Source organism: Falco peregrinus, chromosome 4, assembly GCF_023634155.1.
Source record: "Falco peregrinus isolate bFalPer1 chromosome 4, bFalPer1.pri, whole genome shotgun sequence".
NCBI lineage: Eukaryota > Metazoa > Chordata > Aves > Falconiformes > Falconidae > Falco > Falco peregrinus.
In genome coordinates, this window is record NC_073724.1 from 61,071,464 (window position 1) to 61,089,093 (window position 17,630).

Consider the following 17,630-nt stretch of genomic DNA (forward strand, 5'->3'; position numbering starts at 1 on the left):
AAGCAGCAGCATCAAAAAATTGAGGTAAACCTATCTTACACGTCTAAGAGCATTTATCAGGCTTAGTGTTTACATTGGCTCACGACTGGATACACACCACACATTTGTTTAAAAGTTCAATAATTAAGTACTTTCCTCCCCTCACTGGCGAAGCCCTCCTTTGATGCCCCTCGATGCGCATAGATACCCAGTCTCTGTCTCCCGCTCGAGTGCTAAGTTTCCGTCCCGGGAATCAGATCCTTTCCCACCAAATTGCGTCGCCGGATCTGCAATTCCTTCCTCACTGCAAATTAAATTTAATTAAGCAGTTTACTTAAAGCGTATTCGATGTTTTGTGTGAAAAGCAAACTGATTTCTTTGTTTCCCTGAGTGGTAGTTTTCATTAGAGAAGCTACCCAACACAATTAACACAAAATCTATGGGGCATCGAGCGCGCCTCAAACCTCCTCTCCCCTCTGTTGGGAGCGGGAGGAGCGTCTGTGCCAGGCGGGGCGAGGGGGGCTGAAACACCAGTTTAGTTAAAAACAGGGGGGAAAGCCAATATTTTTCTTCCAAATGGATCAGGGACATAAATTGCAGTGCCAGTCGTTTTCCTTATAAGGGCTTCTCCGCATTCGTCTAAAAGCTGAACGAGCAGCACCACTAACCCGATTTTTAAGTAAGTGCCCATATTTCTTAGGGAATAAAATGATGCGAAATGGGCTCTTCATTACGGTCTTGCCTAGCATGCTCTTCGCGTGCCTTAACTAGAAGGTAGGGAAATGGCAGAAAGAGCGCCGTAATTTCCCGGGATTTAATTTTTAATCCTTTCTGCAGATACTATTTTGGCAAGAAATCCCTGCTAGAAGAAATTCGGTAACCCCCTTCATTTTACGGGAGCGACTGTGACACGACACAGCCGGCGCTCAGCCGCGGCGCAGCTCCGGGCGCGGACCGTTGGCTTGTGCCGCCTCCCCGGCCCGGTGCCACCGCCCGCGGCAGCGGCAGCGGCGCCTTACGTCGTATCGGCCGGCCCGTTTGGCGGGATAGCCGCGTAGGCGCCGGGCAGGGCAGGACCCGCGGCAGCCGCGGCCGGGGGGGACAGCCGAGGTGGACCGCTGTCCCCTGCGGAGGGCTGGCGCTGGCCGCTAGTGGGAGCTGTGGCCCCGTGGAAGCGCCGCGGCGCGCCGGGCACCGAGCGCGGCGGCGGCCGCACCCGCGGGGGCTGCGGCGCCCCCCCCCACTCCGGCGCCCTCCACACTGCCGAGAGGCCCTCCGGAGCCGCTGGGGAGGGAAGCGTCTCCAGCGCTGCCCGCGGGCAGCTCCCTCTGCCCAGGAATTAATAATAAAATTAATTAGAAGGGCCAGGTGTCGGCGAGATACGTGGGGTCTGAAAAAGAACTGGATCCGACCCCCTCCCACCCCCGCGAGGGCGGAAGGGAGGGAAGAGGCGCTGAGCCATCCCCAGGGAAAGGCGAGGGAGCCCATCCCCGGCCTGAGCGCCGCCAGCTGCCGCTGCTCCGCGCCCCTCTGCGGGGGCTCCCCGTGCCCGACTCCTCTTTGCGGCGGGACGGCCCGCGGCTTCTTGTTGCGCAACCAGACAAACCTGGGAAGCTCGGAGACCCCGTGGAAAGGGTCAGTCGGGACCGAGCGTGGGAGAACCCCCTGCCCCCCCTTCACCCGGCGGGGCACCCGCAGAAAGTTGAGCGGGGAGCTCCTCGCCAGCGGAGGGCCGGCCCGCACCGTCCTTGCGCAGCGGCGCGGAGGTGGCCGCTGCCGCGGAGCGCGCTCTGCGCGGGGGCAGCGGGGAGGGTGCGGGGAGCCCCGCGCCCCCCGGCCCCGCCGCTGCCCCCCGCTCTTGAAAGAGCGGCACGCTCGAAAAACGCTTAGTTTTAGCAGACACAGATTTTGGGGGTTTAACTAATTTCACGTTATTCCGCCCCCCCTCCCGCACAGCCCCTGCGTGACTAAGAGCGAGCGCGCCGTGCCCTCGCCCGGCGGCGGCCGCCCGCGGCGCGGCGGGGCCGGGGCTGTGGGTGTTACCTGCCGGCCCTGCTCGGCCGGGCTCGGCGCGGCCCCGCCCGCCGCCGCGGCGGTAAGTGACACGCGCAGCGCCCAACCAGCGCGGCGGCCCGGCGGCGGCCCTATGAGCGGCGGCGGCGGGGCGGCGGGGCCGCGCTTATATGGCTACGGCGGCGCGCTGCCGCCGGCCGCGCTCCTGCGCCGGGGACTCGCCGCGGCGGCAGCAGCGGGAGGGGCATCATCGTCGGCATCGCGGGTTGACGGCGCCGCGGTGGGAACGGCCGCGGCTGGCGCCGCTTTGCCTTCCCTCTCCTGCGCGCTGGGCTGCGCGGCGGCGCAAGTCCCACGCCCGGTTCTCCTCCTCCTGCCGCCGCCGCGCGCACTGCGGATCGCTCAACGGGAGAGTGAGGGACGTTTTGACGCTGCGACCACCCCCCTCCGCCCCCGTTTTGTGTTTGTGTTGGGTTTTTTAATTTATTTTAAATTTTTTTTTCTCCCCCTCTTTCTTCGCCTGCTCCGCTCCGGGGTCTTTGCCAGCGACAAGGACAGCAGCGCCCCTGGGGAAGCCGGAGCCTTGCGGATGCGCCTCCCCGGGACCGGGGGCGCTGACTCTCGGAGTGGATTTATTGACTCGCGGTTGCTTCCGAGCTCCCCCAAACAGCCCGGGCTGGTGCCTGTGCGGATTGCAAACTGCAGGGAGCAGTGAGAGACACGCAGGAGGAGCCTCCTGCCGAAGCTGTGTCCCTTTCCCCCGACCCCTTTATTTCTCTCACCACCATTTATTTTACCTTTTTTTTTAAAACTCATTTTCACGCGAGCCGTAGACACTGTGAACGTGTATGGCGCACTGGATCCAGATGGGAGTTGGCAATTTGAGTGGTATCTTCCAAGGCAGCCAGGAGACCCCCAGTAAGAGGAAGGACTGAGGCGTTTGCATTTTTTTGTTATTGCTCTTGTTACTTCGGAGGTAGCTTGGATCTTACCTCGCAGGAGAATTTCCTATATGCGAGTGGCGTACATGACTCAGTAGATCTGCTTGCAGCTCTCACCGAGTGCATCGTCGACCCTTCGCGTGTGATTTTTAATTTTTTTTTTTTTCATCTTCCGTATCAGTCGTCCCGGCTGTTGGGATACCGGGCACCCACTTTGCTGTCGCTGCTCAGGTGCGGGGGAGCCGCACGGCGGAGTTGGCGAGGCTCCGGGGAGGAACTCGGTGCCGCCTGCGACCATGGCAGCGCGGAGGCGAGACGCCTCCGCCTGGAAGTACTGTTGGGGAGTCGCGATGGTTTTATGCAGAACTGCGCTGGCGAGGTCCATCGTTTTAGACCCCATATATTGGAATTCCTCCAACCCCAAGTAAGTTTCCATCCCGCTCCCGCCCGCCGCCTCCCCCGGGGGCTGGCGCTGCCCTTCGCGGCGGTGCGCGGGGTGGGGGGTGGGGGGGCGAGCGGTGCCTGGCCGCCGGCGGGGACGGGGCGGGGGGCACACGGCGAGCGGCGGCCGCCGGCGTCTTCGGCCTGGGCTGGCGGCGGGATCCGGCCCTCCCCGGGGTGGGCAGCCCGTGTCGCGGCGGAGCTGCGCCGCCGCCGTGTGCCCCCGGCGGGAGGGTCCCGGGAGGGAGGGGGAGCGGCGGCGGGACGGGACGGGGCGGTGGAGTGGGAGCGGGGCGGCGGCAGCGGGCTGCAACCTGCGGGCGGGGCCCGGGCTCCTCTGCCGCGGGGCCGCCGCCTCCCCGGGGCCGGAGCAGCGGCAGAGCCGGGCCGGGCTGGGCTGCCGGGAAGGGGTGATACTCTTCAGCTTCTCCGTCTGCAGATGCAAACTCATCCCATTGACTCCAGCGAAGTTACATCTGCTTGTAACAGGGCTAAATTTGGTTGTGGAGTTGATGGTATCGAGGCACATGTCAGTGAGTAATGAACTAAGTATTACCCATCACACAACCATTTAGTGTCATGCTTCATTAACAAACCCAGGCAACAATGTACATGCGTTCCCAGGACTTCACTACCAAAGCACGCTCTTAAATAGAGGCATATCCTTTAAAAAAACCCAACTTCCTAAACCTATATATACAGTTACTGCTGCTGGGATGACGAAATTTTGGGGAAGTGGACCCCCTTTTTAAAGGGAAACCTGAGGCAGTGATGAAAACCTAATTCTACTTCTCTTTTTGTCCCCTTTTGTTTTTGACAAGCGAAATAAGTTGGCCTTACGCAGTTGTGAAATCCTTTGAACTTTTGTGATTAAACCTACTGGTTTAGAAAAAGAAAGATCACGATAGGAAGAAACAGTCTGTAATGAGTTCAGGGAGTTCAGCACCGGAAATGGGTTAAAACAATTTATTGTAATTCGTGCTATATCTTCAGTTCTATGTACGTAAAAGCAAACCATATGCATTCTGTTAATTGGATTTGGAATGTCCCATTAAATCCAGTAAGTACACATCTTGTGTTCCCAGGGGACTTTTTAGAGGAAATGTTAGGTGGTGATGAGATGAGGACGAATGGAGTATTTCCTGGATCAGGGATTAATTCTGTGTAGGTGGCAGGATCTCCGGGAGTCTGCTGAAGGTTTCAAAGTTTGATTCAGGAGCAGCGTCTCAAGTTTATCAAGTAGCCTTGCCTTACATTAGTCATTACCTACTGTTGTTTCCATTGAAGGAGAAGCACGCTGCAGATTTCTGCCAGTATTTTTCAATAATGGGCATATTTGCTGTATCTCTCTCCTTCCCAGAAAAGTTTTCTGATATTTCATTTTTTAAAAAAAGGAAGAAAAGTAACTGGCAGGAATGCTGTGGACTTGCTCAGTTCAGTGTATTTATTCCTAACATTGTGTGACAAATGATCATTTTATATATGCGCCAGGTGGGAAGCCAGTCAAAATAAAACCAAATTTAGCTCCAGTCTGTGGCTCCGCTTCTGTGACGCTGTGTGTGTAGCTAGAGCTTTCCTGCGGCTTAGGAGAGGTACCATGTAACATTTGAGAGTAAAGAGACCTGGCCGGTTATAAAGCAGGCTTTATAATGCTGTTTGAATTCTCGAAAGTCAAAGGCTACGAGCCGGGGTTGCGTTGCATTAGTGGGCCTGCTGTGCTGGGGGAAAGCGGGCTGGGCTCAGCCTGGGAGGAGGGGGAAGGCTTTCGGATACCCAGCCCTGATGGGTTATGCCTACAGAGGTCACTCTTCCAATGCAGAAGAGCCGCTGCTGCGGCCTCTCCTCTGCCAGCCCCAACCTGCTTTCCCTTTCTCAACTTACCTTGATAGCTTTTATTAGCCATCGGTGAAATGAAAGTATCCGAGCAGCTGAATTCAACCCATCTTGCAGAGCCCGGGGATATGCTTCCTTTATCAAATACAAGTTGTGTTTCCATTTGGCTAATTCTAAACTATTTGATTACAAAAAAGCTTTGAATGTTGTTAATGGTAGATCTAATGATAATATCTAATTACTTTTTCAACTTAATGCACGCTTAAAAATAGGTTGTGTTGTTGATGTAATTGAGTTTTCCTGAGTGATTCATTGAGGCTTAATCACCACAGTGAAGAAGCACACTATTAAAATTACTCTTTTCAATTGCTGGGGCTAGTGATTTATAGGCCACTTGGAGGCCCGTGGTTTGAGGAAGCTTACAAATGCATTGCCGATATTGCTGCCGGTGAGACAGCTTCTCTTCTCAGAGCAGGATTTCTTACTAATTCTTGTCACAATTGTTTGCCCGAAGGATATGGAATAATTTCTCCTTAGATGAGGTTGTCCTCACTCTGGATTCAAGCTGAATGTTAGCTTGAGAAGTAAGCTGCTGAATGGATCTGGGGATCATATAATAATAAAGGTGCTTTCTAGGTTTGAAATAATAACTATCTTTGGTGCTGGTTAATTTATTCAGGGAAGCTGTGCATTTAACTCAATTGAAAGCTTCAACACATAAATCTGCTGAACAGGTAGGCAATTAAATGCTGGGCAAAGTTGTTAGTCAGGTTAATATAAAGTATGAAATAATAAATTTTAGGTTAAGGTGAATGTATAAACTGAATTGGTTTTGCACTGAGTTTAAGATGTTATAATTTTCTAGCAGGTGGCTGGGACTGAGGGCACGCAGTAGATACATGAACGCTGAGCTCCCTCCCCTGGAGGTCCCGGTCCTGTTGTGTCCCGCGCCACCCCCACCCCCTTTTTAGAGATTGGCTTTTACTGCCTCCACCAAATCACAAAATTGAAATGACATGCATTAAATAACTTATGCTTGTGACTTTAGACTTTACAGACTTCTCATCTGAAGAACCTTAGATCTCATGATCTTGAAAACACCAAGGAAAATTATTCTGTAGACTTGACTTCTGTTGACACTTTTTAATGGAGGACTTTCTGCCTGTGTTGTTTCTGCCAAGACAAACAGTGTCTATAGATAGCACGGATTACCTCAGTTTCACCTCAAGGTGAAGCTCAGCACCGCCTTTGACACACAGGACGGCACATAGTGTTATGGGGCACCTTTCAGTCAAATGGCGGAGAAATCTCATTCAAAAAACCCACTGCTAATGTCTGAAGTGTCGCTGTTCCCTGTGTGCTATAGGCTGCTGAGCAAAGTGGTTCTCCTTAGTGACATGTGGAAGGTTATCCTCACAAGTGGTGCCTTTGACACTGATTAAGTTAGATTATATAGCTGTTTTTTTCTCCTGATAACCAGTTATATATGGGATATTTCACAGCCTGCCTCTGAATGAATGTTAACATGTCAGAAACTGATAAAATAAACTGCAATTGATGACCCTGTTAAATGTTCTATTCAGCAGCATATAGACTAGTCTGCTTCTCATTGTATCTGGAATTCTTATTTTTGTAGGTAAACAAATGCACATTCACTACAGATTGAATAGCCCCTTGAACTATGCTCTGCAGTTTGCATTTGGGTTAATCTTGTCGGTTTTAATATAGAGAGAAAAAAAGGAGAAAGCACCAGGGGTGGAATTGTTAGTGCTTTCACATCCACATTCCTCACATTTTGTCAGGATGATAAACTGTAGGTAATGGACAGCCGTTGTTTCACAGGACAAGCGAGCCAGCCGGAGCACAAAGAGCTTGCTAAAACGATATCTCACAACATGTTTGGGAGCCTTTCAGCTAGACAAGAATTTATTTGGGAGTCCTGTGTCATGGGACCTCAGCAATTACAGCTTCAAGCTGAAGAAACAGGAGTGGAAGGTTAAAATGATTTAAACACATGCTCCTAAATTGTACCCAAAACATAGCTGTTGACACTTGGCATGCTAATACAAGGAGTGAGTGGTGGCTTCCAGTCCATTTGGTATCTCTGGAGTTCGTAGCCAGGTCTCCAAAGCACAAGTGAATTAGCAAAATTAATTCAGAGCAAACTGAAGGCCGAATTCTTGAGCTGGTTATTTTCTCCAGCCTTTTATATGCGGAGTATAATTGCTATATTATTTATAGTAGTTATCTTAAAGCATGTTATCTGTAAGCTGTGTGATGTTATTTCACTTTGTTTAATGAAGTAATGGCCTTTAGAAAGGCAGTGGCTAAAAGTCAAACTAAAATCACTTAAGTTCTCCCTCTTCCCACGCACAAGAATGCCTCCTGCCATCCCCCCCCCCCCCCCTCCGTTTTATTGAAAGGAGATAACATTGCTTTAGGTGTGACACGGGGGATCATCTCAAATTCAGCCAAGGTTCCTGTAGTGGGATGTCAGCGGATGACCTGAGGTGACTGCTGTGACATGCTGGGAAAGACAAGGCCTTGCAGCCCTGTACACCCAGGGTTGCTTTTGGGGCATTTTTTTTTTAAAAAAATTTTTTTTAGAGTCTGGTCTTGTCGTTGTGCAAACCTGCAGTACTTGAAATTGCTTGTTGCAAATGAGAAGAAAGTGTTCTTCTGAGAAAAAAATAGGGATTAAAATGTTATTCATGTGGGCCTAATGTCTACCTGCCTTGGTTGCTGACATAAAGAAACCTGTTTTTCTGGTCATTTATCATACATCTACATGGATTTGCCTATGAGCTCATTCTTTGTGAGGCGTTGTGGAAACTTAAATAGGAATGTTAAACTGCTTGAAATATTTTGATTAAAATATGCAGTGCCACAGAATATAGACTTTTAACCAGAATGCTGTTGTCATGAGTGAGAGGAGTTGTGGGGTTTCTTTTTCTTTTTTTTGTTTTTTTTTTTTATTATTTATTTTTTGTGGGCGGGGGGGGGCGTAGTGCTGCATGAAAAGCAGAGGAAGGGAGGATGGCAAATGGACAGTGTTAGAAGAGCTTGGAAAAACTCCTGTGGCTTCATTGTCTCTTTAAAGCCAGAGAACACAAAGACAAACGCAGTTCAGCCTTTCTCCCATGATGGAAAATGTAAACCGTTGACACAGCTCCCATGTTTAACTTGTTTAATTCTCATTTTAAATTCAGTGCTATACCAGCCGTGTGAACTCTGAAGATTTCTTTAGTAATCCATTTTGTAGTTCCGAATCAAAAACAAAGTGAAAAGGTCTGACACAATTTGCTTTTATTTTTAGGCAAATCAACCCTGGTCATAGTTAATAAGGGGATTACAACCCAGACTAGGTCTTTACAGATGTAATGTAAATCAAGGGCAGAGTATAAAGAAACTGATCCCTTTTGATTGAAGTATGGTAAAAAGGCATAGAGAAACTAGCAGCAGTAATCTGATTGTATGGCAATAAAACCACCATTTTCTGTCTTTCAGATAAAAATAATGTGGTAAATCCATGCAGTTCATAAGATGTGAAGGTAGATAAAGGGTGATGCCATGGCAACATATAGATTGGCTTGATGTTAGAAATGACACGTCTCTGAAAGGGGTGTTAGAAACTAAGGGCCTTGCTCGGGGCTGTAAGGTATTATGTGAGAACTGCACAAAACTTGGGGGCTGGGATTAGAAAGTATGAAAAGCCTACTTGTGGCTTGGGATGGTTAAAGCAGTAAAGAAAAGCTGCTCAGTTCTTGCTCATTGGTGGCGTATAATATGGTAAAGATAGATTTCATTTACTGCTTTCTGCCGAGATGGGGACCGATTAAAACTTAAGATGGCTGCAATTGTTAGGTGTGGAAGATTTTCCTTTTTAACTCCTGCCCTAGCAGCAGCCTCTCTGAAGAATTAGTTGCACTTGGGGTTTGTTGCCTTAATCTATTTGGGCTTCGGGCAGGAGCATGCTGGCAGGGAACAGAGAGCAGAGGGAATAGGTAGGACTGGGGTTATCTGGAAAGAAAACAGAGACCTTTTGATTTCAGCTGTGTTTCAGGCTGTGGTCTCCATCTCGCACTCCATGGGAGCAGTGTAGATAAACACGCTGCATTGTCTGTGCCTTGGCCAGGTGATACTTCAGCATCTCTTATGTTTCCCATCTGTGGAAATATAAAAGAAAAAAAACCCAACGCAAACAAACCAGCATCCATTCCTATTTACCAATAAAGCTGCAGATAACCAAACTGATCTGGCTTAGTCTCTAGGTGGTGTTTATTTCCGAAAGGCAGGCTGAAATCCAGTAATGAATGAGCTAAATATCTGCCTATCACTGCCCCCTCCCCCCCCCCCCCCCCAATTCATTGCGATGAGCTTGCTGTCAGCCCCTTGAGTTCAGCATGGAGACAGTTTAGCCATTGTTTTGTCATTTAAGTGATCTGCAGCTGTAAAGGTAGTGAAATACCTCTCCTAGTGCAGCTACTTGCATTTTTTTCTTGCCTTTTCTTTTAAAGAGCCTTCAAAGTAGTTAAGACTTGCTTTTCTACCCAACTGACAACCGTAAACACCCACAACTTAAACTCAGCATTACATTGCAAATCAGGGGTATGATTCAAACGAGAAATATTTACTTTATTGCCTGCTCATTTGTCTCCTGGGGGGGGGGAAGAAAGCACTCTGCATTTCTTAGGCAGAGTCTAGACATAAGGGGGAAAAAACACTGAAGCCTACAATAACAGTTGTGTCTTTAGTGGGAATGAGCCTGGGATGAGCTCTGCAAAATGGAATTCATGCTGTTTGTTTGGCAGGGGCTCGGACACTTTTAAAGTTTGGTTGGTTGGTGGGGTTTTTTTCTTCCTTTTCTTTTTCCTTTTTCTTTTTTATATAAAGATGTTAATTACATGCTTGAATTTATCATTCTTATCCTACCCCATAGTAAGATGGAATACTTAAAGTTCTGACTGAAAAGGGAACTCCAAACCCAAAACTGTCAAGCTGCTGATGTGATTTAACAGCTGAAAAATAAACAAGTGCATATAGGGAGCTGAACAGATTGGCAGAATATTCGGGGCCTGAAGTGCTCAGATACGTTTCCTCTCTTGCAGCTTAACCTTCGCAAATCTATATCAAAAGATCCAATTCATTTGCTGAAATTCTCAAAAGCGCAGGGCACCCTCATCTAATTTACAGGCTGGTCACATCCAAGCACCTTGCATTCTGCATTTGACAATGATTGCTAATGGGCCATTCAACTAAAGTATTTGCTTGTTAACAGGGAACAGAGCATGATAAATGTCCAGCAAGCTTGCGGCCTCCTTCAGCTTTTCAAATGCAGACTGGTGCATATTTATGGCAGGCAAATGACAAAGAGAGAAGCTGAATTACTCTGGCCCTATGCTTTCTGTTCGAACAAGGGTTAAAGTAATTAAAGAAATAATGCAAAAACCGATGTCCTTTGTTTGCCCACCATTATCCAACATTTAGCTTTCGAACCTGCCTGTCATGTCACATTTCAGAAATGTACCAGATAAGACTCGGTAGGTTTGGCAGGGCACAGAAAGGAGTGGGTAATTCTTTACGGAGCGCATCCTGGGCAGTGCAGCATCCTTGGCAGTGCCGGCCAGGTCTCCTTGTTCCCATACAGAATCCTCTGCAGGTTCCCCTCCCCTGAGATAGTTTCTACTGACATATGTTAACTCGAAGATGGAATTAGACCACAGAGCTTTGGCGATTTGCACTTCTGTTCCCTAACTGGGGGGTGGTGGAAAGCAACTCCCCCCCCCCCCCCCCCCCCCCCCCCGCCCCCAACAGTGGAGAGGCTTTGAGAAAACAAGCACATTGCACTCAGCGTGAAAGCTAAGTATGAAAACGAAATGGCAGAACAAAAAACAGTGTTCCCGTTGCTCCGCCGCCCCCAAGGGCGGTTAGGTCTTAAAACCTGAAACCATAAAGCATGCACAGAGAAATTCCTGAAACTTGAAGTGTCTTCAGTGTCATTTTGAATTATTTCTTATGTTTTGTGCTTGTGAATCCATGTTTACTCTTAGCCTGATTTTCAAAAGTCTTCGAGCAGACTTAAATGCAGAATTGAAAATGTCATGTAGTATTTTATGTTTGTATTTGCAAGTAGATAAACATGTTCAAGGCTTCTGTCTAGCTCCTCTTCAACTCCATGAAAACACCTCCAGTGATTTCAGTGAGTATTACATTAGCTTGCAAGGGCTTTAGATTATAATTGTTTTTTCATTATAGGCAAAATTTTGTATTTTTTATAATGAACAAAATGTATCATTTTACTCAAGGAAGGAGAACATACAGATTTTTTTTTTCCCCCTGTTAACTGTGATGCAGAGAAGTTCCCTTTGATGTGATTATATACATTGTCAAAGACAGCAAATAAGAGCAGTACCTCTATCTTTTTTGGCAATCCTGGCCAGCCAACACCCTGTGTTTATTGCGGTATCAGCATGATAATTATAATGCAGCTGATTTAAACTTTGATGTATTAGCCTGTGCTTTCTTCTGGTTTTAAACATAGGTTCCAAGCCAAAAAAGATAAAGGCTGGTAGAGGATTATGTTGCTAGGTGAATCATTCCTAATGTATGGCATATACATAACTATAGGATGGGGTTTCTACTATAGTGTTCTTTTGAAATGTCTAGTGGTTAATAGCTAAAACAGGATTTACGAAACTTTTATTTAGTAGGATTCAGAGCTGTGTAGACTTTAAAGCATAATCAAGTTTTACACATGTCAACAGAAAATTAGAAATTTTATGGCCTGTCTTACACAGGAGAATAGGTTAGATGGTGGAATGATACATTAGGCTGAAAAATCTGTGATGCTGCAAATTTTTTATCACTGTTCTGTTAGCTTTTGCTTTAATAGTGCATTTACTTAGGTACCCAAACCAAAGAACAACGGTGGGAAAGATGAACAATGCACTGTAAAGGGAAGTGCATGTTCGAGCTAATAAGAGGGATTTAAAATGTATTGTTATTATTATTGTTACTGTTAGTTAAAGCCCAGTTGCAATTGAATGCTATTTTATTTTGGATTGGGAGTTCTGCCAGACTCCAGCCTGTCAGAGCTAAGAAGACTGAAATCAAGTCCAGGCCTATTTCTGCAGCGAACGGGAATCCTGGCTCCTTGCCTGTGGATTCATTCAGGAAGACCCATCTGGCTTTTGATGTTCTGCAAGTTTGAAGCAGTTTGTTTAAGGAACCTATGCGAGCACTAGTGAAAGCACACAAAACTGCACTTCTGACTCTTCGAGTGGTGCATTGTTTCACATTTTCATTTTTGCTGGTGCTCACCATCTGCTTACCTACTGCCTGAGCACCAGTTGGTTTCTATACCTGACTGGGTAAAAGTGTAAATTTGGAGTTGGGAATATCTTGACTTCTTTTGAGGGTTTGCAATCCCATAGCATTTGCTGTCCACACTTCAGTTGCTTTCTTAATGTTTAATTAAGTTCAGTTTAGTTCAGAAGCCGTCTAACTTAATCACTGCACAACACCTGACCTTTAGGGTTTTTTGGGGGTTTCTTTTTCCAAGCTCTGTATAATAGCTGAACAGGGAAAGTCACATTGGCAGGCAAGGTTATTAGTATGCCTGTTAAATATTTTAGAAGAGATGATTTTTAGTGGTAATCATTGTTCCTTCTATCAGACAGTTTTCAGGCACTTTTTGAAGAAAAACAAAACCCAAATCTTCATAAATTTACTGCTTACATAGTCTTTTACATTCTGTGGATTGGTGTGTGACACCAAGGCAAGCAAGACTGCACTGTGCGCCTAGGGCCTGACTCAGGAAACTGTCCTTATTCAGAAAAGCTCGTGTTGAGCATGTGCTGAATGCTGAATATTTTTGCTGAAGCGGGACAGATTTAAGCATGAGCGGTATTGAATCAAGGCCAGAGTGAAAAGGTTTTTTGGGGTTGGACAAATACAGAGCTCTGAAGCTTCATGATTATTATTATTTCTTTTTAACATCAGAAAATTATGTCAGAACCTACAGTCCTGTCTGCGTTTGCAAAGAGTCTTAGTTTCCACATATCTTGCCAGTAGTCTCTGTAGCCCCACCAGGGGTATGTGCTGGCTGGGACAGCTCCAGTGGGTCCATCAGCTTTGCTCCTGGAGGTCTGGCTGCATTGGTAGCTCTGCTGGAACAGTTTTCTGTGCTTTTGCTTGCAGTTCAGTGTAATACCAGCAGCACATTTCCACTGACGACTGACTGCCGAGAGTGACCTGGCTGCTCCCAAGAGTCCCAATCACCCTCCTGAAGGATAACACAGTTTGCAGCTTGCAGTGGGTGCACAGGCTGAGCATCCATCTGGTAGAGGCAGAACGAAATGCCAGTGTCTTGCAGGTACAGAGCAGCAGGTTAAAACTGACTGGGTGGAGCTCATGCTGTCCCTAGCTGTCTGCTGAAGCCCTGATGGAGTCTTCCACCCAGGGCAGGGATGTCTGTTGTCACGTTGAATGCACTTCTGGACCCTTAAAGCACTTTTTAAACTGCTACAGTGCCAGTTTAGCTTAATTTGAGAGGTTTAGACCTGCAGCAGGACAAAAGATGGTTCTTGGTAGATCTGATATTACTACTGCTTTGGAGGTGGCAGTGGCCAACCCAGTTCTACTCTACTTCTGCAAGTCAGTCAAACTTTGGAAAAGTTGGTATTTAAGGTAAGAATGTAGGATCTCTGCACTTGCGAGTGGCTGAATCTTGGGTTTACTGTGAGACACAAATGCAGGCTCACGTTAGATCTCCCATTTGGATTTTTACTCAAGGTCATTTTCTCTCCCCTGAAAACTGTATTTTCCAATATAAAGAGAAAAAGGATGTGGCATAGGAGTGATAGAGAGTTGTAACTGGATTCTGGAAATCTTTGCATAACATTGATTTGCCAAAATAGGTTTTGGTCTGTCATACAATGCTGTTATTGATTTGGCATAACTTTTCCTGAAAGTTGTGAGTTAACAACTTTTGTTCTACTTCCAGTGTTTACTTATGCAGGCAAATGGTATGCAATAATATATTTTCTAACAACTGCAAAGCAGCTGGAATTTTTTCTTTGAATTTGAGATACAATCGCTGATTATTAATGTCTCATCAAGTAACAAGACAGTCTCCGCCCTCTTTTATAGACTTTGCTGGGAGCATGTCTTGGAACAAGACCATACAGGTGTGAACAAATTGTAGTTAAGAGAAGGAAGACTGCAAACTTTGGTTGGTATCCTTCTATTGCAGCTGACATAAGACACATTTTTTTTTTTTTTGTAATGGGAATGGTGAAGAAGAGCTGAGTGTAGCACAGCAATAGAACAATCTGGTTTTATTGTTTATTTCTTGTGATTTACAGTGCCCTTTTTGAAAAGTAGTTCTTTGGCAAATGCCAGCTGCTCTCTGTTAGCTTTCTAAAAGCAAAGACTTTAGTGACTTGGGTAAGAAGCACACATGGTTTGGTTTGACTTTCTGTTCCATGCTCTGCATCTTTTCAATAAAGCGCCATCTTTCTTGGGTTTGGCACACCCTGCCTCCGTGAGCACAAGTCAAGTAGGGCATTGGTTTTGTGTTACGCTGGATTCATGGCACAGATTTTTTTTATTTTTCTTTTTTAAAAAAAAAATCCAAACCATATAAATACCAGATTATCTTTGCTGTGAGAGCAAAGAACTACTTTAATATTCCCAGTAGCATATTTTGAACAACAATTCTTTAATTAAAACAACATTGGTCTCTTCCTGTATTTCATGGCTAGCAAATGAGAGAAAACACCAGTGTTACTATCAAAGGGCGTCAGTTTTCATTACAGTAATGGTTCAATTGTGCAACGCTGTAGGCAGTGAAATTTAATATTATTGTGACTTGTGTTGTAATTGTAGGATGACAGAGGAAAATGGATTAAGTTTAAATATAAGTGTACACAGCAGCACATGGATTTTGTCAAATGGAAGCTGAGGGCTGGGGCAGGACGGGTCCCCCTCTGGCTCTGTCATAATGAATTAGTATTTTGTAAATAACTGGCCACTAGACTATAGATTTATTACCTTTTGTAGATATATGTGGACACACACAGACATACATGGATTCTGTACCGACTGTAATTGCAGTGTGGAGTTGCAGAACGGGTTTGTGCCTGTAGGCTTGCAGGGTATTTGAATGTCTAGGCTTCTTGTCTTCACCTTTCAAGAAAATATCCTTGCCTGCCAGTTTGTTAAGTTTTCTTCTGAAGGATACACCCATCCCACCCATCCTTTCAGTTAAGGGATTGCTAACACATGAGTGGCCTCAGACTGGGAAGCCCTTTGTCATTCTTTTCTTCCTGATGAATCAAACTAAATTCAAGTTGCACATGATCTTTGCTTTAGAAAATCTCTAGAGACAACTAGTGTTAACCAGCAATATCCCATTCTTTCCCAGTTGCCCATATACATGCAGATTAAAATGGAAGATGGTAATTTGCCATCCATTACTGGTCTCTTCCATGAAAGATTAGGGACAATGAAGCTAGATGTTTCAGTTGTTTACAGTGTAGGCAAGTGGAAGATGTCCCCAAAACAGTGCCTGATAGTCTGCTAGTGTGTAAACATGAAGCCCTGTCGTGTTACCCCGTATCTTCACAGCACGATGTTTCTCAGAGGTATGTTCATGTTGAAACCTGTTCTAATGTTAAAGTGCAAAAGGGGGCAGTAAAGTGCTATCCAAAAAAATGTTTATTTTTTAAAGGTATTTCTTGTGGCAAAAGTTGCGTTTCTCAGTAGGCTTATAATCCTCTGTATTTAAAATAACAATCACATTAATATCTTCTGTTTGAAAGGCTTACAAATGTCACCAAAGCATATCGTTAAGCATTGTGGGATCAGTGTTTGCTGTGAGTATTTCCATGTTCTGTCCTTTAACCCAATCCCAAAACATGCTACATATTTGGAAGGTATTGAAGGCAGGAAGCTTTCCTCGGATATATTTAGGACGCAGCTATACGAAGCACTTCTGAAAGAATTCCAACTTTGCTAATCATGTCTGATTCTCATGTTGTGCATTACCAGCACTGTGTTTCTGAAAAAACAAAATGAAAAGAATGCTGAGGCTAGGGGTTTCTGCCTGAAGTGCTAAAGTGTGTAGTGGTGGCATGGGTCAAGAGTTGGGCTCTCATCCAGACCCGCATGCATCATTTGTCAAGAGGTAACTAGAAAGAGCAACTAATTACAATGCACCTACTGAGTGTTTTCCCTTTGAGAAATTCTTCAGAATAAACCGTTTATACAGATTGGCTGCTACTCTCCACTGCAGCCACTTGCAGTTTTTAAACTCAATATAGAAAGCATGTTTCTGCTGAAATGCAGTAAAAAGGAGAATGTGCCTGTGTGTGTTCCCATGCTTATGCACGAGAGTAAGCAATGATTTGAGGAGTGAGTCCCTGTTTGCTGAAGCTGAGTAAGTCCAGCACTGTTGTGAGGGTTCATATTTCTGTAAATGCTGATGAAATGTTAATATAATACACTTTAAAATAGAACATTGGTCATCTCCATCTTCTTTTTTTTTTTTTTCTCTTTAGTGCGAAGCCTGTCCTAAAGCACATTAGTGGTTCTTTTGTGGTTACCAGAATTGATTTAGTAAATGGATCAGAATTCTCTAGTGCTTTAAGTACTTCTAGCAGAACAGTAATTGCTTTCTAGCACAATAATACAAAAAAGTTAATTGCTATTAATAATGCTTTATGTATGTCACGCATGAAAACTGAATATAAAATCTGTTATTTAAAAAAAAATTCTTTGCCAGCTTTAGTAAAAAATCAAATTGTACACATTTTCAGCATTTCAAGCTCCACCTGTGTGGTAAATATTCTAAGCCAGGCTGCACGTTCTTGTGCAAAAAACCCAGATCTTGTTTACCATTGTAGAGGAAAAAAATATATCGGTGTTTTCTCTGAGAGGGTGTTTTTAAGGCAGAGGAAATTGTGCTTCCCTTTTATGGGAGGAAAACCGCACGTTCATTTTTGCACCCTGGATTTACGTTGGGGACGGAAGGGTAAAGCACAGTTTGGTCTGGAGGTTTTAGTTATGCAAGTGTGTATTTTTGCTTTGTTCTGTGAGTGAGAGTCAAGCAGCGAGGGGAAGGGCAGCTTTCCAGCAAAACTAAACTGTCTCTGGCAGGTGGAAATGGCGTCCAGTTGAAACAGATACACTGTCTTACAGCAAAACTCTTCTGGCAGCTGCGCGCTGGGGGGCTGAAAGTGGGGCACTGCCGCTGCTCGCCGGGCTGGGAAAGGGGGCTGCCAGCACCCCCCAAGTCTGTGGTCACCCCAAGATGCCACCCTTCCTCTGGATGGGAGTTGCAGTCAGCTACCTCTGCCAGAGCCCAGGGCTGGGGTAGCCCCAAAGGAGAGTGTGGCACCTCCTTTGGCTTACTTACTTTTT

General features: G+C 46.0%; 1 protein-coding gene across 1 annotated transcript in view; it reads left to right on the forward strand.

Moving 5' to 3' along the window:
- Positions 1–2,178: 2,178 nt before the first annotated feature.
- Positions 2,179–17,630, forward strand: part of EFNB2 (ephrin B2) — a 46,101-nt gene continuing 30,649 nt past the window's right edge. The window contains exon 1 of the mRNA XM_005238371.4: positions 2,179–3,357. Coding sequence (XP_005238428.1) covers positions 3,230–3,357 — 128 coding nt within the window. The 5' untranslated portion in view covers positions 2,179–3,229. The remainder of the gene's footprint in view (positions 3,358–17,630) is intronic.